The sequence below is a fragment of the Triturus cristatus genome, chromosome 9 (genome assembly GCF_964204655.1).
Source record: "Triturus cristatus chromosome 9, aTriCri1.1, whole genome shotgun sequence".
Taxonomy (NCBI): domain Eukaryota; kingdom Metazoa; phylum Chordata; class Amphibia; order Caudata; family Salamandridae; genus Triturus; species Triturus cristatus.
Window position 1 is genome coordinate 435,175,472 of NC_140592.1, and position 23,445 is coordinate 435,198,916.

Sequence of the window (23,445 nt, forward strand, 5' to 3'; positions counted from 1 at the left end):
GATTTCCTTGCTTTTCAGGTAGTGAGGGCAAGGAAATTGGTGCTCCAACTGCTAGAGTGCTGCCTTTAAAGATGGTAATTCTGCAGTGGTACCTTGGAGAGTAAATGACGTGAGCTCCTAGCTGTTATTGTTTGTAAGGACTACAAAAGTGACCGCTTTTGGTAATTTGTTCCCCCCGCTGTGGAGACTGCACAGATCCTGATGCAGTACTAATAGAAAAAGTGCTAATTTGGCCCCATTTGCAGCTTGAAGTGTTTACCCCATTTCCTCTCCATCCACCACTCCTTGACACTCTGTCAATTTGTTCCATTTGCCAAGGGAATTGTCGACCAGCAAACACTTCTCCAAATGTTCAATCTTTATTAATAAAAATCAGACTATTCAATCACAAGGCAGAAGAATCTACTGACTTCTCCTCTCCAGATGGTGCTTTTGATCTAACTTTGGCATCACTTGCCCTAACTTGACTGTAGTCCTCTGCCAAGACTCGGATGAGTCCTTTTCGTAAGGACTTTTTGAACTGATCTTTGAAGTCATGGCCCATTATGACATAAATGATGGGATTGATGCAGCTGTTGATGTATGCCAGTCCCACCACGAAGGAATGTAACTTGTATGTTTGCTCGTAGAGGTGAGAACGTGGAGGGTATAGTCCCAAGATGAGGAGTACGACTTGATGAGGGAACCAGCACACAAAAAAGCTAAATACCACAGTGAGAATCACCTTAAGCGTCTTATTTGAGCGTGAATGCCAACTCCTTTGGACTTTCACAAAGATCAGACAGTTGCAGATGGTAATGAACAGTAAAGGAATAAGAAATGCCAACACAAATCGAAAGATACTAATAAACCTTTCAAGACTGTGCCAGCGCCCATACGTAAGGTCACACGTCACTTTGGCGTTGTACACATGAGAGGAAAGGCCACGAAAGATGAAAGAAGGGCTGGTCAGGAGGAGGGCCACAGACCAGACTGCCACACAGGCCACTGATGCTTTGGTTATGGTCCGCTTGTTCTGACACCAGATAGGCCACATAACAAGAATCAAACGATCAATGCTGATCATGGCCAAGATGAGGATGCTGGCATATGCATTTAGAAGGGCAAGGGAAGGGATTACTTTGCACGCCATGGTTCCAAAGGGCCAGTGGAGGTCCATTGCGTGCTTTGTGATGACGAATGGTAAGGCCAGGCAACACAGGAGGTCAGCAATAGAGAGATTGAGGAACCAGATGTTGCCTGCTGTGCGTTTCACCTTGAATCCAATGATCCAGATAACAGCTAAGTTGCCGGGGACCCCGAGAAAGAAGATGAGGCAGTAAAGCACAATGGAAACCACTGGAAGGTGGATTTGAGACCTTATTTTTGGAAGATTAATGGCAGTAACATTGGATAAAGTTTCATTTTGATGGAGGAGCCAATTTTCATAGTCGTCATAGACTTCGGTAACGTATGCCATGGTATACTTCTTTCCTGCACAGAAAAAGAAAATATCATATTTTAGAATTTTTCAGGTTACAGCTGGTCTCAAACAAAGAAATACATAACAAATTGGAGAGAAAGGGAATGAGGGGAGCATTAGCCAAAGAGATTGATTCTTCCTGCTAAAAAGCCCTCAAGGTCCATCCTGAGATTTGTACCTTTATCTTTGAATATGAATATTATCCTACCGACGAAATATAACTGGTAAACTGGAGAGACTTAAAGGGATCTCTGGATATTTTCACCACAAATGTGCCCCTCAAACACCACTAGCGCTTGAACAGAGATGGTCGCATTTCAAAAAGAGCCTGGTACACGATCAAAAATTTGAAAGCATCACTGGCCTTTAAAAGACACTGCTCCCTATTGTCTATTAGGCCTGTCCATCTGGGATCTCATTGGGTACTTGGTAATAACAGTGGGAATAGATTTTATTTCATATGTCTTGGAGTTGAAGTAGCTTAAGTCTCGATATAACTATCACTTTTGTTTAAGCCTAACTCTTGCTAGATAAATGTAATCATCCTGTTTTTTAAGGAAGATATAGCCAATGCTGAGGTTAAAAACTACAAACAATTAGTTTTTTTCTGGTATTTTATGATACATGTTATTATTGCTGGAATTTTCAAGGTTGGAACTGGATGGGGCTCTGTGGTCAGAACCCAACAATCTTACCACCTAAATGAGGCAAGCGAACTGTGAGGTGGACAGGTAGGGACATCTGCAGATTTACGGCAGGTATCCAGTTTTTGCCAAACTCTAAATGAGGTCCTTTGTTTTTAGGTGTTTTGTTTCTTGAGTGCTCTGTTTTGATTTAATGTGATATGTTGTGCTGAAGTATTATTGGTTGTTGTTTTGTAGAAAGTAGCATTCTGGATGCTTCATTGTGGATCCGTTAGAGTTAGAATAGTAGATAGGTAAGGCAACAAAGTTAGAGTCCTTAGTCTTAATATAATGTAGCAATGTAGGAAGGAAGAGCAATATGTAGTGATGCTGGTTAAGCTTCCCCATGTAATACTCTCACAATACCCCAGAAGTAGTCCCTGGATTCACAATAATAAATCCTTAGCCCAGTCCTCGCAGAGTGGCAAGGCACAGTCAGGCTTTACTAGAGGAACATGTGTTAAACATTTCAGAGTACCAACATGGACGATAAGTAATTGACATGACTCGCAAGAAATCCAGTACCAATTTATTAAAATAAAGCACATCCCTATCTTAATTTAGACACCAAAATGAACGGGTTCAAATACATATAAACAGATTTATGAATTTTTGAAGAAAACATAAATTTCAGAAATTCACCACTGCAGAACATTTGCATTGCGGTCAATGGGAAATAGTGGTAGTGACAATCAATCACTTGCAGGTTGAGTTGCGTGGAGACCAAGCAGGGTAAGGATGTTGCGGGTCCCAGGAGCAAGCCACGACCATCAGTTCAATTTTACCTGGCTCGAGAAGCCTGGGTGCAGAGTTGTCCTGGCTGTCCTTGGTGCTGAAGCAGGAGCTGTGGGACAGCTGGTTTTACCTCTTACTGTTGCAGGGATTCTGCTTATGCACAGAACTATGCGCAGGAACCCAGGCCCTCAGTGAGTTGTGGTGTACCAAAAACTCACCTCAGAACCCAGAACCCCTTATCCGGCCAGCATCAGTGTCCCATTGGTTATCCAAGGTTTAGCTCGGCAGTCCCAATGTATAGACAACCCAGAACAAGCGACTTAGTATATTTCTCAGGAATGGTGGGAATCAGAAATACCTTTTCGTAATTATTCTCATACCAGTCCACAACAGAATAAACAGAGACACGGTAAAAGTTTAAAGAGTTTATTTTATAAACCTCGTGTCCTAAGATGCAGCAGTTTGGCTAACATAAGCAGACAAACGATTAAAATCAAAACCATCAGTATAGTTACAATACCATAGAAAATGAAAGGAGTAATCATAATAAAATGATAGTGGATCTTAGCCACCTTCCTTTCTCTAGCAAACTAATAATATTATTATTAGACTAGTAAAAGGTCTCTAGGCTTGAATGGGGAACCCCATACCGTAAAGATCAGCTCAGTGAGTTCACATTACAGGATCAGCTATGCTCTGCTCCTGGGAAAGCTCTTCTTCCGAATGTAATGAAAACATGTAACACTGCAATATTAAAAGCACCCAACTTTCAGGTATTTGCAGCTGCGTACGTGTTATGGCTAAACTAGTGGGCCGATCAACCTGAACTCAACAACATGCACCGTCTAGCGACCCAGACTGTTTCTTTACACTGTGTACAGACCAAGGTCGCAGCTCACTGTTTGGGATGTTAACAACAGACAGTTCTCATGTGAAGCGAAGTCGAGTAAGCATTTCTCAATTTAATAACATGTGACTACAGTGTCGTGTGCAAAAGCAGCAAAAGCGGCAAGATGGCTTTCTAACATCTAACGGGGTTGTGCTAACTTAGCATTGTACATATGTAGATAACAATCTTCACTACACCCCCCCTTGATTGGACCACTAACCAGTAGGGGCGCACTTGCAAGAACGCAGAGTTCAAGTTTGATAGAACGGAACCAAGGGCATGAACTGTAAGTCCATATAAGGTAAGTGAAAAAGTTCGAAGAACAAAAAATAAAGAAGAAAAAATTTAAAAGGAGTGAAAAAACCCATGTAAAGGATTAAAAAGAAAACTCATTAACAGATGTAGGACGAAATTAAAGTGCAAAGTCAATCCATCAATGTATAAGCACAATAAGTTGCGACAGCTTCCAAGAGGAAATCATTGGAACGTTCCGCAAAATTATCTGCCATCCAGTTCAGGACGGGGAAGGAACATACATGCTCCTCAACCACCGGAGCCTCCAGTACCAGACGAGGACAACTGGCGTGTTCTTCAAGATAACTTCCTGCTAAGAAGTCAATCACAGCCGTTCCGATGTCCCAATTCCCAAGGACTCCGTGTGCTGCTCCACAGGCCATAATCCCGACGCCAGAACAGTCCAACTCATGAGCCACTAAGGGGCTCATCAGCCGATCATAATCCGGGGCAGGAGAAACCGAGTTCGACAGACACAAATCCAGAGCCCAATGGAACGGACAATCTAGGCAATGAAAGACGGGCTGCACACAAGTAAAGTAGGGAAACCGGAAGGACAATCCATAGGCTATGCTTAGAGTAGCCAGTGGTAAAGTGCCATAGTATTCAAGCATCCGGTTCGAAGATGGAGCAGCCGGGACATGTTGTCTTGTGACGCAAGTTGTGCATCCATAGCGCAGGGCGCAGATCAACAAAAGTATTCCAGCTATGAGGGCGAGAAGTAAAGGGAGACCTCCGAAGACGCTGGAAAAAATTGAATGAAAAAAGGCCGAGATCACACCAAAAATAGTTTGAAAAGAGGTCACAAGGCCGGAGCCCCCAATTTTTAAAAAATGAGCTATGCCACTTGTTGACGAGGCATTAAAGATAGTCTGAATCAGGGTCCCAAAATGAAGTGGGAGATCAGTATTCAAAAGCGCTTGCACCTCAGTGCGGGTGTTTGCTACGTGAAGGACAAATGTTTCCCGGGAAGAAGTCAACGCGACTTCTTTTTGAGAGAATAGAGCCCTTATTCTGCTCATCTTGTTGAACTCTGCTTTCAAGGTTGGAATGGAAGGCCAGATGGATACATCGAGCCATCCATGCGGGGGTGGGAAAAGGACGTTATTACAGCAGACTACTCTCTGTGAAACAGTCACTGGTGGAGAACAGGGTGCAAAAAGTTGACAACAAAGCATCTCCTAATGTCAGAAGAAGGTTTAGCAGGGTTCTGTTGAAGTGATCGTCGAGTAAAGGGGGTGGTTGCCGGAGTAGCGACCAACACGCATTGGCTCCGGTAAGCCCAGTAGAAAGTTAATTTGACGTCAAGATGTCCTGGACATAACACAATAGCCTCCTGAAAACTTTGAGGAGGTGAGGACTACATTTCCAACAATGTACAGGAACATCTACTTCTGGGCGATCCCTGTGAGGGCCCTATGGCCAAGGATGGCCAGCGATTCTTCCATTCCCGTATTTTGTTTTTACCTGTAGTTCCAGAGGACTAGTGCTACTAGTCCAGGGGAGTCTGGTGATGCCTTTGGCTCTCAAAAGGGTCTCTCTGTCTTGGCAAACTGATTTTTGGTCCAGGACAAGCATTATTCGTGCAGTGCCGGGAATGTTGTCTCTGGTGCATAGTATCACGCCTTTGATTTGTGCAGTTCCTGTTGTCGCAGACAAGGGGCTCTTATTTTGTCATTGTTGCAAATCAGATCAGAACTGTGGTTCTGGTATCAGAGGTGACCCTTGTATCCTAGATTTATGGGTGCTAGTGGTGTGAGTGCAGGTGGATGATGGGCTACTAGCCCTGCAGCTAATCTGCCCCTGAGGTGACCACATTCATGGGTGGGCCATCTTTTCTACCCAGTATACACTATTCTACCTCTTTTCTACCACTTTAAAAAATGGCAGAAGTCTTCCTCAGTAGTACAGACCAGGTAGCCAAACCTACAGGTGTGGCTAGCCTTCTGGGGCTGTACACCTCCTGACTACCTAATTTTACTGCCTGCCTGGGTGCTAATGTGACTGGTGCAGAGCTGTTTCCTCCTTTGGAAGGTAGCCTAGTTCCATATCACAGGCAGTGTAGCCTTTGAAGCTCACAGCCTTGATGTGACATTTCTCCAGCCAGCCTGTCAGCCTGTCAGGGAGAGAGGTGTGTCCTCCTTCCAGTCCAATCTATTGTTTCTGATTCCTGGTACAGTTCACACCCCCTAGCAGGGGGTCAAATACCTGTCCTGGTAGCAGCAAGTGCCAGATGGCAGCCAGAGCACAGGAAAGGCTGGGGTAACCTCTAAGGTAGCCCCCTGGGTGCACGGCACATCGTCCTTGACACCAGATTCATGTCAGGGGTGATTTAGGCACATTACTTGATACCAAACACAACATATTAAGTTGCTACCATAATCGAACTGCCATCATCGGATCTGCCCAGGTGCCAAACAATGTTATCCTATGGACCGTGTATCACTTATAGTGTCTTTTAATGGTAAAGGCCACTTTAGGGACATATAAGCTTGCACGTACATGTTCACAACTTTACAATATTGCACCCTGCCACCTGGGCTGAGAAGGCCTTCCTTAGGTGTGATTGGCATATATTCATCATCATCCTCAGATACTTTATTTTCAATCACAGAGATCTTATAAAGTGCAAAGTGTCATACAGAAAAAAGATAGTACACACAATAAAAATAATATGCACGGTGCAATATGCAGCAATAACCAAAAACAGTACAATGTTAAAAGTCAGTAAAAGTAGCCCTATACAAAGATTTAGGAGAACTGTACAATACATTTGGAACACCTGATCCATAATGCATGGCAGAATCTGGCCTGTCCAAAGACCACCACCCTGCGCATATCAGTGGCTAAGATTCTCATCACCTTCAAATAGTGACCAGGTCCTACCAATCTACATAATGGCACAATCCACTTAGTCTGCAGGTTTTTATAATAAGTGCAAAAAAATAGTAAGTAGACTATTGAACCTGGGAAGTGTTGCATGCAGGGCGCTCATCGTCAGCGGAGGGATTACTACACCACTTTTTGCAGAATACTTTTGTTGGCAAAGTTTTAATACGGTATTGAATAAATAATTTCCGTGCCAGCGGCGGTATAATTTCATCAATACTTTCCTCTTAAAAAGGGACAAGTTTAAAATTATTAAAATCGTGGGTCAGGGAACCCACCTGTTTGTTCGCCTCCTTCTCCATAATAGTATCCCAATATGTCTTTTTGAGTCTACATTTTGGGATATGACTCAGGTTTTAAGGGGTAAACCAGTATTCCTCCATCCCAAGGCTCTTCAATAAATTCTTCATACAGATAAACCATGGGATAATGTTGACCTGGGGTTGCTTTAGTAGATCGGTCGTCTGCTCTATATGGAGTAAGTTAATTTACCGACCACAGGCGGTGCCAAAACATTAACTGTTTATAGCCCATCTTATGCTGTAACATGGTCTGACCTAGGTCTAAAAACAGGGGAGTGCTAGTGGGGAGATTTAGCATTGATAGAATTAACCTATTTTCTACTCAAGTAAGGAAGTTGGTGTTTCCAGTGCTCCACAATTAAGCCCGATAGGGGTTCCTCCCAATATTTTGGTGTTATATAATTCCAATGCTGGGGCCACGCTCCTGGAAACTGTTTTTTTATGTATCTTGCCTAGGTGGCAGATTGTTGAATTAATGAGAATTGGGATTTTTCAATTTGTGATGCCCAACTTAAATTTGAAGTTAGGTGGATACCCAAATAATCAAATGCAAAAACGTGTTCAAGGGGGTTAGCTCCTACATACATCTGCCTCTTGGGTTGCTTAGGGTTCCCCTTCAAAAAAATCATATATTTGGTTTTTGCCTCGTTTAGTACCAGGCCATACTCCTTACAGAAATCAGTAAAGTTATTCAGTAGTTTTTGAAAACCAAAGGGGGATTTGGAGATTAATAGAGTATCATCTGCGAAGAGTAGGGATGGTACTCTTCACTCCCCTACCTTTGGTGCGTCGCATCCATCATTGTCTAGGTAGTCAATCACACCGTTAATAAAAAGAGAAAATAGGGTGGGTGCTAAAACGCACCCTTGTCTCACTCCAGAGTTGACAGGGAATTGCTCAGTGAGTTGGATGTTATCCCCTCACCTAACTTGTGCAATGTTTGAAGAGTGAAGCCAAATTAAAATTTCTAATAAATGGTGCGGCAGCCCCATTTCGACCAACACTCTCCACAGCTTTGCACGTGGTACCAGGTCAAATGCAGTTCATAAATTCATGAAATCTACATATATATAGTTTGCCTCCTCAAATGTTAACCTCCGTCCAATAAATACACATGAAGCGAAAGACCTGATCCAGCGTGCTAATATTAGCACGAAAACCTGCTTGTAGATGACTCAAGATGTGATGCTCCGTGATCCCCCCTGTACTCCTTGCAACACCCTTTTTAAAAATTGGAACAATCTCTGCTATATCCATGAGGGAGGAATGTCCATTCCTGCTGATATTGCATTAGTAATCATGTTATTATAGGGGATTTGGGCAGTTAGATCCTCTTTATACAAATCATTTGGGATACAATCAGGTCCTGGGTCTCTAGCTGCAATACTTCGAACAAAGTGCCACCTGGGTTTCTTCCATGGAGAACACCAGGTCCTCCACTGCTTCACCCTCGTTTTCCCCCCAATCTCCTGGTGGTATCACCTGCTCACAGTCACCTTGAGCGTAGAGCCTCCCAAAGTGAGTCACCCATTCCTCAGGTTGGACTGTATACTCCAGTTTTGGTTCCCTACCATTAAGCCAATAGGCCGCTTGTTTCCAAAAGGACTTGGCGTCCTTGGCTAAGGATGCCTTTTGAATCGTGGACTAAACAGAGTTTTCCCATCTCTTCCTATGGCATGTATTAAAAATAATGCATTGACTTTGCCACACATGGTGAGGGCAAAGTTGAGTTTGAGCAGTTTGCACTGTTCTTGCAGTCTGCAATGGCAGGCCTGCTTTCAATGTTTTACTTGGGTCACTCAGTGTGGCATAAACAGTGCTTCAGGCCCTGGTGACCCCTTTACCACCCATGCCCTGGGTACTTACAACTGAATTCTCTCCATTTCCCCTGGGCTCGGTTTACCCTAATGACCTGCTCAACCTCTGCCAGTCTGTTCAGCTACCATTATTGCTCTTGCTTGCGTGGAAGTTGCCTGTTGGCCAAAGGAGACCACAAATACTATCTCAGACTGCCAAAAATCTGCATTTACCTCTCACCAGAAAGTGGACAATGGCTGCCCAACTGCAATCATTATAGGTACATATGTACTCGCGGGTGACTGCCTGTCAAGCATACACTCCCTGGGCTTGGTTAGAAGGTAGCACTGGGGGACCTGCTGAACCGGCTGAATTAGGCCTACAGAGCAAGCAGTGGCTTTGCTCTCCTTAAACATTTCCAAGGGCAAGTCCAGCATCGCTACAAACAGCCTAGAGCTGTCAAACGCTGTGTCCATCAAGGATTAATGGATGTCTGAGGATAAGGCCTTGGAACAAATCCAGGTGTGGCTTAGAAGCAACACACCGGTCCCAATTGCCCTACCCAGATATTTGATTATATGCAGGCCTGAGGAAATAGAGTACTTTGCTGCCTCTTGGCCATCAATGATGAGAAGTTGCATGGTTGGCTTTGTGTCATCTGGGACAGATGGCAAGTATTCTGCCACTCTGTCCCACAATACATGCAAGTGCCCCCCGCAAGCAAGTACTATTGACAGATCTGAGATCATGGCAGGTGGAGGACAACATGTTTGTGGGGATGGTTTCCATGCGTTTTGACTCCTCATCAGGAGGGCCTTAGGAAAACGCATTAGGGTTAAGACAACTTGTGGATGCCTAACTGCCAATATCTTAGAATGGGGTGCTAGAGGAGTAAATCCAGATCCCAGGAAGTGGGTCTCTGCTGCCTTACCACTTGCCTACTAACTGTTGGACAAGATGGGCTCAAAGTGGTGGTGAGAATTTTAGAAACTTTCAGAAAATCTGTATCTGGAGCTAATAAAGAACTGAGCAGACAGTGGTCAGTCTGTGAATTGATCTGCCTGCATGATTATTCCGCAATAGGCAGCAAACAGAGAACTAGTATGCTGCAGCATAAATTGCTATCTGCTGCTCCCAAAAGACAATGGGCTTGCATCAGCCTAACACATTGTTGTGATGTGGTCCATCGGCTAATATACAGCAGCACAGAAGGGAGCGCCATGAAACAATTACATTCAATACTTCAATAAATATCAGGGGTTCAATTTAAGCCAGCAATAAGTGCTGCAATTTGTGAATCGGCAGCTGAGCTTTCCTCTTCCCCACCCGCTAATGGCCAGAGCTATCATAAGGGTCATGCTCCTGATGAACGCTGGCTAAGCCTAGACTGCCTAACAAAAGCTTAGCATCTAATCTTATAGTTACCATCAGCTGGAATATACCCACCGAGCACCCTCAGATACGCTGTGCAGTACAGCTCTATTATGCCTCGCCAGATACAGTTATTAAGCATTAACACATTCCAAGTTAACTCTTATGACTTATTCACCAGCCATTTCTTCCCTTCCTCTCGCCAAGAGTGCTGCAAATTCAATCCAAGGACAGCTCAATTTCAGCACAACGGTCAATAAAATGTACAACGTTCTGCTTCTCTGTCTGTAACCTTTCTCCATATTACTAGATCTGCAATGAAACACCATGAATAACTCAATGTAATGTTAATCGGTGGAAGTTAAATCTAAATCTTGCCTTTGCCGGAGATGAGCTTGGAATTGGCAAGTCATGTGTTGGGCCTGGGAAGCGAAACAACAGACCCTAACCTTGCAAAATGAAAGGAGTGTATGCTTAAGCAGAGCACTTACCCCAGGAAAGTGATGCACTTCGGGTCTACGGCCAGACTGGCATTGATGGTCACAGAAAGGAACCTGGGGTCAACTTCAGATGTGTCCTCCAAATCCTAGCCTGCCAGCACCATTCAGTAGGCCACTGTAACCTTAAAGTAGAATTCACTGGCCACTCAGGCCAAGGAGGAGGTCGGTGTGTCGATCTGTCATCCCTTTGCATGTCAGGAACTGTAGTCCAACAGTCCCTTCCAGTTGCTTTAGTAATCTAGCTGGAAACTACTACATTCAAGGAGTGGAACTCACCATCACAAAGACCGCTGATTGGCCACATATTTCCCATCATGATCCTTGATTGGCTGATTGGCTGACTCTTCCTAGCGCTGCAGAGTAGCTGTCGCTGAAGGTCTCCTGCAAGGACTGCTGTGAATATTCTAGCACACTCGCCTGCTGCTGCTACAGGATTAGTGATCTATCCTGTTGTAGGAACTGAAACGTTCTTTCAGTTTCGGGTCTGATGACATGGTGTGTGCGTTTGTGAGTCTGTAGATGGGGGGCATTGGGTGTGGTTATAGTAACGGTGGATGTCGGTGAAGTCCGCCATGCTGGGTTGGTGGAATCTTTGCTAAACTCTGTACTCCAAGTAGAGCATGGAGTGTCAAAACTGTAAGCTCCGCCATTAGAGTAGAGTTTACCACCCATCCCTCCATCTATTGCAAGAGAACAAGGGCTTGAATAGCAATTCTGTAATCGCTGAAATTCCTTTTCTAGACTAGAGATCTAGCAGTAGGTTATCTTTGTTTTTTTGGTAATGCATCCTTGAGGGTGAGATTGGTGTCCAGGGTGCATCTAAGTGACTTGGCATTTAGTGAAAGTTAGGATTCAAAGCTGTCAAGGTTCATGACACCTAGCCAGGCTTGTACTGTTTCTTGTTAGTTGTGCTTGACAAATAACAGCATTTATGTCTTATTTGAGTTGAAATTCAGGAAAGCGATGTCCAGTCCATGCCTGAATGATATGCAGACAGTGTTTGAGGCATTGGAACCCTAAGCAAAGGAAACTTTCAAGTAGAGTTTTGTATCATCAACATATTGGTGACTCTTAATGCTGTTATCTGTGATTACAGCACCTAATGACTCGATATCAGGGCTGAATATTGCAGGAGAATGTATGGTTTGCAGGTCATAGGGATCTTTTGGGATCTGGTGGTGCCCATGTTAACAAACTGGTGTCAGTTGGAAAGGAAGAAGGAGAACCAGTGAAAGGCGCCTCAGTGATTCCCGTTCAAGTCTCCAGGGTGGATAACAGGGTTGGATAGTCCACTGTGTCAAAAGCAGCAGAGAGGTCCAGCAATAACATGTGACAGGGCATCTTTGTCTGTGGTCAGGGAGGTATTGTCTACAACTTGTAAGGCAGTGGTCTCTGTATAGCATAGAGATCTGAAGCCAGACTGGCAGTCGTGCAGGAGTTAGTTTTCACTGATGTGATAGTAGAGTTTCATTTAGACTGCTTTTTTTTATGATTTTGCAAATGCATGGAAGGTGAGTGATGGTCTAGTAGTTGGTGAGGTCATCAGAGTTTAGCCTAGATTTCTTTAGGAGTGGCAGTGTCTGGCCTGTCTTTTGATCTTCTGGGGATTAGCCTTCAGTGAGAGAGGCATTGACAGTGGTGGGTAGGACTTACAGACTGTCACTAGAAAGAGCTTTGATGGAAGATGACAGTAAGACTTCATCTTCATAAATAGTGGCTTTGAGGGAGTTGAGTGTGTTGGTGGGATCTGCGAGAGATAGGGTTTTGAAAGATGACCATTGCAGAATTCTTTGAGAGCGGGTAGATGTAAGAGATTAAGCAGGCTCGAAGTGGTGAATGTGCTCTTGGATCTTCTGTGATTTTTCACTGAAGAAGAGGTTGATGGCATTGCCCTTTTCTGTAGTGTGAGGAATAGGTGGGTCCATATATGGCATTGCTTGATTGTCTGGGAAAGCATTCTGCGTTTGATAGTCCAATGATTATGTTGGAACAGTGCTTTGATTTGGATGATGTTATGAGCTGTCTGTCTGTCGCACAGAGGAAATTAAGCATCATGGAGTCATTGAGAGGTCTTTTTTTCTTCCATTGTCTTTCCTGCCTGTGGATGGATTGTTCATTGTCAGCAAGGTATTTAGAGTATGAGTGCTGAACGCTTTGGCTTGCACTTGCGTGTTTGAACTGAGGCATGGATGTTACATAGTTATCCGAAAAAGTATCAAATTTGTTTAGAAGATTTATCCCATTGGACATTGAGTTGTTAGGGCAACAGATGAGTTCTAGCATTATGTTGTCTATGAAGAATTCTTTGAAGCATTTGAAGGTTTGAATTTGTCTTTTGTGTTTACATTGGTTTGTTGGTAGGACACTAAAGAGATGACAAAGTGGTCAGTTTAGTCCAAAAGAATGAGTAATTGCATTGGATTGTTGGTGATGTTGAGAAAACAAGCTTGAGGATGTAACATGTTTGTTGTGTGACATGCTGTATCACTTTAAGTGTGTCCAGATGGATAATAAAAAATACAGTGATGTCACTTGCTGTGCAAATGGATAATGAGAAAATAAATCATTTTGCTTGGCTTCTTCATTGGAAGATCTTTTGACAGGGAAACCAGTGATGTCACTTTCTGAGAAGTGGCTGATGGGAAATCTAGTGATGTCATTTCTTGTGCAGATGGAAGATGGGAAATTAAGTCTTCTTGTTTGTTTTCTTCTTTTATAGATGGTTGTGGCAGGAAAACAGTAATGTCACTTCTCATGCTTTTTGAAATATCTTATGGGGTTAAAGGCAGGGACTTCAAAGTTCCTTGTATGTCAGCAATTTTCAGGCAATGATAAAAATGTCAATTTAACTCTGGTGATTAATGTTATCTGTTAGAGAGATCTGAGTTGTGTATAGTCCCATTTTTTTAAACAATTTTTATTGCGTCCAGTGTCAAATATAATGCAGAATTCTGTAACTCAGAGGCTGTCTGCTACAGTTTGAAGTACAAAAAGTTGCATTGACATTTAATAAAAACATTTTTCACAAAAAATAATAATATGTACCCAACAAAACTCCCCCCATGCACTATCTCTGCAGTACATCATAAAGTAGCACAGAGGAATAATATACCTCTCTCTAAGCGCAATGTGTAAATGTAGATCAAATAATTGTATTTTTGTAGAAACCTCAGTGGTTACTACTGCTGTCAAAGAGTTCAGAAGCTGGGGATTGTCAATCCACAAACATCTTTATGCTTGGTTGTGTGTTTTTAAGAAGGTCCTGCACAACTTTGAGAAATTTGCCTTTTCTTGCCAGTTCAAGTGGAACCATGGTACTAAAAGTCCAGTTCATTGTGTTGTTGCACGTTCTTATGCCGCAAATTAAAAAAAAGTGGATTTAATAGTGTTCGCCGAAGCTTGAGCAGCATCGGACAACTACAAAGTAGATGTAAAAAAGTTTCAGATTTGTAGCCACAAAGTCTGCACTTGACTATCTTGGAAAGTATTGGCCAGTTGGGGTTGAAGTCTTTAATGTGTAATGCCAGGATCCTTGCAGCCAGAATTTGGGTCAGGCAAGCTTTCTCGATTGTGCAATTGAGGTAAGATTGAGCCTGAAGGCCGACTTGGCTGTCGTGGTTATATGATCGAGCCAGGGCCCTTAATGGCGGGGTGGATTTAATGTTTTCCAAGTCCGCAGACTTTGAGAGAAATTTGATCTGTTTTTTCAATATGCTTTTTACTGCAGTGTGCATGAGTAGCGGGGTGTTCAAGACGGTCAAGTCAATGTGAAGGGAGGCTGCCGTCGTTGTTAGGTAGGTGGACCACAGATTGTTGTTGTGTTTGAATATATTTTGCAGGACAAATTTCATGGTGCCTGGCGATGCAGTGACATATCTATAGAAGTACTTTAGAAAGGACTCCATAGTGGACCATGCGATACCCTCCAGGCCAAATTCAAGTCTCACCAAGGATCCCATGGTGTAATAAGTCAATTTGAACACTCTTTTATAGACTTCCTACCTAAATCTTCTATTTCATCTATGTTGTACTGCAAGAATAATGCATTCAGCACAAGAAAGGTGACTAGTTAAGATTAGCAAAGAGTCTGACACTGGGTGGCTGCAGCCACAAATTCCAGTGGCACTGTTTGAGATTTAAGCATCAAGTAGTAAAAACTGAGTAAGATCAAAAATGAGAAAATGTATACCTGACACACAGATAAAGGTAATCAATTTCAAATGAGCCCAGGACCCACGTCTAGGCATACCTGGCGCACTGAGGGCGAGAAAGCAAAAGACACACAATTGATGGATGTAATGCAGAACTAATCAAAACATTCACCCCCAAGAGTCAAGAGATCTGGGTTAAATCCATCATTTTTTTGCTCGCCATGCCACCCCAGTTTAGACCTGGACATATGCAAATCAGTCGTGACCCTGTGCTTCATGGCAAACCATGTCCTCCCTGGACCGGAAACAGGCATCCTAGGACCGGTTTTGGGGTTTCACCCCTCATTAGACAGCATAGCTTGATTCCAGTGGCACAGTGAGCCCAGGACCCACGTCTGGGCATTCCTGGCGCACTTAGGGCGAGAAAGCAAAAGACACACAATTGATGACTTGGCAGTTCGGGTGAATGTTTTGATTTGTTCTGCATCCCGCCCATCTATTGTGTGTCTTTTGCTTCCATAACTCAAAGCAGGCATTTTAACAACAGATCAAATTAAAGGGTAACTTGGGTAACGCATATTGCTAGGCTGGGTAGATTTTCTTGAAAAAGTAGTTGACGATGATGAGGAGGTTCTAAACTTCATAGCTTTCATTCTCATTCTAGAAATACTACTGTGGGATACATTTCATGTAAATCAGCTTTCATGACAGGCAATTTTGGCTCTCAGTCACCCTCACTCCTTGTCACTGCCATCACTGAGCCTTAAATCAATATCAAAGATTACAACATTTGTTTTCTTTCTCTTGTGGGTCCCACATGAGCAGTAGTGTTCGCCTTCTTTTAAACAAGTCACTGATCACATCAGAACTAGCCTTCTCATATTATCTGGTCCTCCCCCAACCTCTTTAGAATGTCTGATTATGATAGACATGGCTTGCTTTAACACGCTTACAGATGTCATCCACTGCCAAAATGATCACTGCAAAACTCAAATTTCTTTAATGATTTAGCACTGCATGTGCATCAGTGGACAACCATTTACCCACCCACAGTTTACCCACTAATTTCCACTTCCAACCATTATTTTCAACATATCTAAAGCGAAGTTGCATTTACACCTCTGCAAACTTAGGAAGCCTTAAACCCTAGAAGATCTAGCAAAATAAAAGTAGGTGCTTAATGCCCCCACTACTTCCCTCGAATAAGCCAATACAATCTATTACCAGGCTATTATCACATCTTTCAGATTTCACCCAAGAGATGTGCCCCCATCCATCTCATCACTACTACTCCCACTTGCTGCAGAATCACCCACTCCACTCTAAACTGTCGACCAATGACCTCACCAAAAGGTTCCGCTCTCAGATCCTGAAAATATTACAGTCCCTGCCACTACATTACTCATGTCCTTTTTTAGGTTTTACCTACAAACAACGCTTGGCTATCTGTTGTTGAAGATCTACTTTGTTATGTTATGCTATGTTATGTTAAATCAATTTGTAGAGCGCACTAATACCCAAGGGTGTCCTGTAGCAGTACAATACCATAACTTAGAATAGGCTTTGGGTCAAGCCGTTGTTTAGCATTTGCTGGGTTATTGACAAATGTTTTGTTTCCTTCTTATTCAATAGCTCTCCTTCCTATTCTTGTGTTTGTCCACCTGGAACATAGACTTGATGTCTTGTATACTTCCACAGCTCATATTATGGAACTACTTTTTTCTTTATCTTTGAGCACTCTATGGGAGTACATTTGTTTTTGCTCTTTCCTGAGGTGATCCATCTTCTATTTACATCCCCTCTTCACCCATACACTACCCATGTTGCTTATTACCCCTCACAGCTCATCCATACACTCACAGCAAAAAGTATTTTGCCATGCTTGAATAAAGAACAGACTTTATCAGTTTTTTTTTACCCCATGACTTCTTCTTGATGCATGAAAGCCCAGGCCTTGGCACAGAAATTTAGCATTTGTGATGCTGAGGGAGGGGCAGGTTGTTGCACTGCATTTGATGTAGAAGGTTTACCTAGAATGACTGGATAGTAGAAGGCAATTGTGGCAGATGCCATTGAATCTGCTCCATGGGCTGCTGCAGAGCACTAAATGGTCAGAGCATTTGTTCCAGATCCAATTTATTTACAAAGTAAATGGCAAGCATTTTTATAGGGTCTGACACTTTCTCAGAAAGCTGTTATGTTCATTGAAGTAGTTGAAACTAGTCCTTTATATTATTTTTAAGCCGGATCACATGCAACAGACAAATTACATTTGATTCAGTTTCCCAGATTACATTTTAAAATAAAACATGGTGCTTATAAAAATTGAGAAAACTGTATTCAATGTTCAGTTTTGAGTTATACATTTCTCCAGTTTTTTCAAACGTCATTCTCTTTTTCCTGCTTTTTAACAATGCTTTAAAAAAAACTGTGGCAAATTCAATAGCTTAGCACTCCTATTAAAAAGCAAGACATATTTGCTTTTCCAATGCTTGCTATCAATGTGTCTCCATTCACTTACCCAGATACCTTCACTTCCTTCTTTGCCACATTCTGAATGTGTTCATTCTACCCAAACCAGTTAACACACTTGTGTGCATTCAAATATTAAATCATCAAACCTCTAGCCCTCTACTTCTGTATCCTTATCTTTTTTCCAGACTATTCAACATTCTGACATACCACCGACATCTACTTATCTTGCATTGCTACCACTTCTAAAAAAAAAAACTCCTTGTTGCCCTCTAATTATTTGCCTCTCTGCCAGCTGCTGTTCTTTTCTAAAAGCCTTGTTTGCTTGGTGTTCAAGAAGTTCACTCTTTACAACACTGCTAACAACTAACTTGTTCCTCTCCTATCTCTACCATGTGCTGTTCATTCAACTGACACTTCTCTCTCCAATGTCTAAAACTTTATCAGTGCAAAAAACCTCAATAGCTTCCACCCTTATTTGTAGTTTTATTTTTATAATTAAACCATATTGTCCTAATTTACAACTTTTGATTGAGGTCCTGATTTTAGACCCTGCTGAGAGGCCCACCATCTATTAGGGTGACAGAGGTAATCTCCACCACCAGCCCAGACAGCCAAATTACGAGATCACCACAAGCACTGTAGTGATCCCTGTGCTCATTGCCATGTTGCCTCCTGTGAAGGCCCTGAAAGTTTGGTGAGTGACCACCACTTTTTGTAGTCAACTGGGCAGCAAACGTTTTTTGTTTTCAGAAACAATTTCCCAAAGCAGGAGTTTATTTCTGAAACACAAAAATATAATGCCAACTACACCTTGTAGATTTCTCCCAGGGTGTGGGGGCTCATTATTTTTATTTTCTGTTTGAGTCTGGCAGAAATAAATTACATCAGACTGCCCACTCTAAATGGGGCTGGGAACCTCATGACCTGACTCTGATGACTCCTACTCTGTCCGGCCATTGCAGTAAGTTGTCTGATAGCAGAGCCAGAAAGGCACCGCCGTCAGAAAACTGAAAATCCTTACAACTCATTATTAAGTGGGCTGACCGAGAGAGTACTCCATCACATTAGTCATGGAGTACCCTGTCCTCCAACCTCTAAATCAATTCCTTAGTTTTACTCAGAACCCTTAACTTTCCCGGCATTACTGACACAGCCTTTCAATGATTCTGCTCCTCCTTCTCTAATCATACCCTCTCTATTCTTTATTTCAATGTGCTCAGCTCATGCCTCATTCCTCATCCTTTCCTAAAGGTTTCCCACAAGGCTCAGTGTTATACCCTCTACTATTCTTGCTCTACTCCTCCTGTCTCTGACATGGTCTTCTTTTTGCTTCACCTACCACTTCTAGGAAGAACATACAATATTCCTCTCACTCCTAAACCCTATACATAAATATATTAACTAGTTTCTTGCTCTAAGGAGCTGGCTAGCTGTGTGACCTTATTTTCAATTAAGTGAAAATGGCATTAATTTAATATTCGGCCTCCTCAAACATATCCCTCGTGTCTTCATTAACCTTCTTTTCTTTTCTCCTGAAATTACTGCTACCTTCCTATGTACTAAAGGAACTTTGGGTCATATTTGACATTACATATTCTTAGATTTCTTTATCTCCATGAAAGGCATTTTAGCTAGATATCTGATAAAGAATATTAGAACAGTCCGCCATTAATAAGTCCCTTATAATTTGGTAGGTAAGATTATTGGATCAGACTGTTGGCCTCCCAAATGCCTTTGCAGTGCTCAACAATGGTATTAACTTTGCAACCCGAATACACTTGTCTTCACAAACAACACTCCACCTTCACCACTTTCCATACATTCATATGGACGGGCTCTTAGTAACCCCTAGAGAAAAATCAAGTTTCTCGTTTTCAGTAGAACTTGTGATCTCCCAACTCCCCTGATAAGCAGAAACTTTCTCTACTGCTCATTGTCCCAACAATTGTACTCCCTCAATTTGCACCTTCTCATTATACTCAAACCCCATTGACACAATGTTGCTTTTGTTTGCCCCGATTACATGGCACACTCCACTCCACTGCCCTGGAAAGCCCTCTCATTATAATGGGCTATCTATCATCACCAGCCTTCAGAATTGCATTAGTAGCACGTCGTAGGAGAGTAGGATCTGCTTCACATGGGTACCCCCACTTTTTGCTGGTTTTTCACTGTTTTTCGACCTTAGTCTGGCTGTGGCCCTGCTAATCAGGACCCCTGCCTAGCTGCTTCCTCTCTAAAATGGTTTCCATGTATATTAGGTGCATCTCTAATTGGATTCTGGAGTGCCTTATAAGCCCCTAGTATATGGTATACTATGTACCTAGGGCATGGGTACCTCAGAGGCCTACCAGGGGCTGAAGCATGTATTATTCCACCCCTGGGAGGCACTCCAAAATGACACCACAGGTCTGCTACTGCAGCCTGGGTAAGGTGGTGCTTGCATCCCTTACTGTGGTATAGGCTACTATATCACTACCATTGCACACACATATAAAACGTATGTCACTCCTATGGCAGGCCTTAACAATCCTGAAGGCAGAGTGCTTGGTTTTTATGTGAGAGGGTGCCCCTGCATGAGCAGAGCCCCTCTGCAGCGTTCGGAGTACCTCCTCTGATGCTGTTTGTGGTGCAGCCTGACCATATACTCTTAAGTGCATTATAACCTCGCAGTAAATGCTAAATTTGGACTGGCTGCACGGAAACATGTCGTGTTTGGTGTCAAACGCTTTGGAATACTACCCCCCCCCCCCCGCCAGATCTGGTGGCGGAGGTAGCATTCCACTCTTCTAGAGGGAGAGACATGTTCACATTCGTCTACCCGGTTAAGACTTTCTAAAGCCCTGGCATCACAAAATGGAGGCCACTGCCACAGACGCGGGTCTGGCCTCCTGCTGCTGACCGAAACTCCAGCAGGGGAGGCCTGAACAATAGGTTTCCTGTCCCAGGGAGGTGTGACCACCTCCCCAGACTGGCAGGTGTGTTTTTGGGCTGGGCGGGAGCACTCTCTAGTGCTTTGAAGTCCTGAACTGGGGGCACACTTGGTGTCCCTGTGCATAGTCCAGTTCAAACCGGTTGCAGGGGCTACCTGCCCCTGCTCTGGCGTGAAACTGGACAAAGGAAATGGGTCTAACCACCCCTCTTTCCAAACCCTCCCATAGGTGGGTCCCTAGAGTATGTCCAACCCCCAAACGTAGTATAAGTTTGGGAACCCAGTCCTTGAGACTTTAGATTACCCTGGACGAAACTCTGCAACATATATCCTGGACCTTCAACTTTCTATTTCGACTAGAAGACGGAAGAAATCTCCCTTGGGATCAAGGAGTGACTCCCCTGCTTGGCAGGCACCAAAGAAGCAACTGACCGGTCTGCATCGCTGAAGCTCCTGCCGGATGCCGAAGTCTTTGCATCACCAGAGGTGGATTTCCAGACTTCCCCGAGGCTACCCTGAATCCACAGCAAAGCTGAGGCACATGGCTATCGTGGATGACATGCAACCGTGACCCCTGGACACCGTAATCTTTTGCCGATTCATCATCTTCCTGGTCTTCCACAAAGTTGTGCTTTGGTCTCCCAGTAGACCCACCCTTGGGCATCTATAGCACAGAAGATCTCTGACCTCCACTCCACGAATGACCCCAGGGCCAGTTTCCAGTGCGACTGCTTGAGGCTCCTTTGCGGTCGCTAGCCCATTGGCTAGTGGGCAGTGCTTAATTTGTGCCGGTGCTTTCCGGTGCTTAGCACCGGCACCTAATTATCAGGGCCGGGTCTTCGCTACGGGACTTGGCACAGAGTGGTACTGTTGAACTAGTGTTCAACTACTTCTCGTCCACAGACTCCGTAGTGCTGTCTTCTGCCTGCTCGTCGACATCGTCGGACCCGAGTTCCGAGTCATGAGTCAGTCTGTCTGACTTCTCAGAGATCTCTAAGTTTTTTTTCTATTCTTTTGCATATTGATATATCGCAAACTCGATCCAAAGGTATTGAAGCGCTGTACATGAGCACCGTATTTACATAACACATTCAGGCACGGGGAGATTAAGTGATGTGCCCAGAATCACAGGATGTGGATGCGACCTCGAGGCTCGAACCCTAGTTTCCTGCACCAGAGGCGGCAGTTTAAGCCGACAGACCAGATCCTCTCCTATGTTTGATGCAGTGGCACTGGCAGCTGTTATTTCAGTGTTTCCGGCCCAGTCCGCGGGACACTGAGTTGGGCTGATTTTGGTTCTCTGCAGGGGTTAGAGCTCTGCGTGGCAGCAGGCAGAGTGCGCAGAGTTTTTCAGATTGATGATTGGAGCACGCATTCCCCTCATTGCCACGCCCCAGCACGGCCGCATCCGACCACCGAGACATCGTGGTTCAAACAACCGTTCACTGTCTTCAAATTTGAGCGCGACCCGGCGGACATTGGCGTTGAGCCTTGAGTAGCAGCCAGTACTGGTAACAGCTGCACCAGGTGAGACAGGGCCTGGTAAGTCCTAATCAATTAAGATAAAGCTGTGCAAGTGCGCAGCAGCCTAAGGCAGTGCATAGAGTCCCGAGTGAGTCACTCAGTCCCACGACCCACTCAATGTGTACTGTCTGGTCCCATCCCACTCACTCCCAGCTAAGTGTGTTGCGGGCGCACCTGGGAGCCTCAGGCTGGCCTGCCCTGGCTGATCAAAGAGGAGACAGATTCATGAATGAATCTCAAATCGGACTATTCTATTTATGTTAATGTCGTGGCGGCCGTTAGTCCGGTGTTGCCGGCCCGGGCTCAGGCTGTATTTGGTTCGACAAATCTGCGGCGGAGGGGGGTCACTCTTAACTGAACTAGAATCCAGAGGAGGCTCGAATTGGTTGCCGATGCTTCTGGAAGCGCACCGCTTGCACTTTCTTGGTGCATCTGGCGGCATTCTAGTACCTCAAGCCTTTGTTAATTTAAACCTCCAATCTGTCCTCGGCCCACAAGCTGCGGCTGCCCCAGTCATAAATTTGGCTCAGGGTAAGTGTTGCTGGTTCACTTGATGCTCGGCATTTTCTTATTTTTTTTTTCATCATGCATTGTTTTCCCGCTTTTCAAATAACGTTAATCATGAAGCAGATTAAAGAATACTTTAGCGATTGTTGCAGGCTTGTCTCACTCTGTTTCGTCTGCCCTGACAAAGTAATTTTCTTTATTAGCACCAACATGTTTATCGTATATCTTAAAGGGAGTGCTACCCTTTGCAAAGGTGACTCTGCAATCCAAGAACTTTTCATTTTGATGGGTACACGTACACCCAAACGTTTATTCAGGCACATAGATTGTATGCTATCCTGACGTGATATTTATTATTCCATGGGTCAGTGAAGTGAGAGCCAAAAATTGCAGAGCAGAAAAAAGAGGGGAACACATAATCTGATATTCAAAATGGTGTAATTCCGGTGACGGTAATCTTCCGAAACTCAGGGGTCAAATCGATGGACATCAGAAGTCTTCACACCAGTGGGTGTGGCATACAACTTTCTAGAGGTGAGACAGGCTGGGTTGGTAAATCGAGTGAGAGAGAGAGGTGATGGATGATCTATTTTTGGAGACACTGATGTGGATAGAAGTGATGATGGGGCTTTATCTTTCAGTCAGTTCTGAGGTTGGGAGGAATTACACATAGATCGATTACTTATGGACAAGCAATTGTTGTGGTTTGCTGTCCTACTCGTCCACTAAGCTCCTTTTCCATTACACTGTTATTAGGAAGGGGGTATAGGTTGTTGATAATTGGAGGGACAGACCTGGGGGGGGGGGGTTTATTGAGTCAACTGACGTAGGGCTTTGAAGGGCTTCGGGTTCATTCAGCACATCCGGCCACTGGGAGGCAAAGTTCACTCCATCAGCTAGAATGCGCTGCCACCACTAAGTTCGGCATCTTCCT

At 43.8% G+C, this 23,445-nt stretch overlaps 1 protein-coding gene across 2 annotated transcripts in view; it reads right to left on the minus strand.

Moving 5' to 3' along the window:
- Positions 1-295: 295 nt before the first annotated feature.
- The window catches only part of LOC146798103 (C5a anaphylatoxin chemotactic receptor 1-like), a 50,997-nt gene continuing 27,847 nt past the window's right edge, over positions 296-23,445 (minus strand). For both annotated transcript variants that reach the window (XM_085627922.1, XM_085627921.1), the window contains exon 2: positions 296-1,473. In XM_085627922.1, coding sequence (XP_085484048.1) covers positions 386-1,459 — 1,074 coding nt within the window. In that variant the 5' untranslated portion in view covers positions 1,460-1,473 and the 3' untranslated portion in view covers positions 296-385. The remainder of the gene's footprint in view (positions 1,474-23,445) is intronic.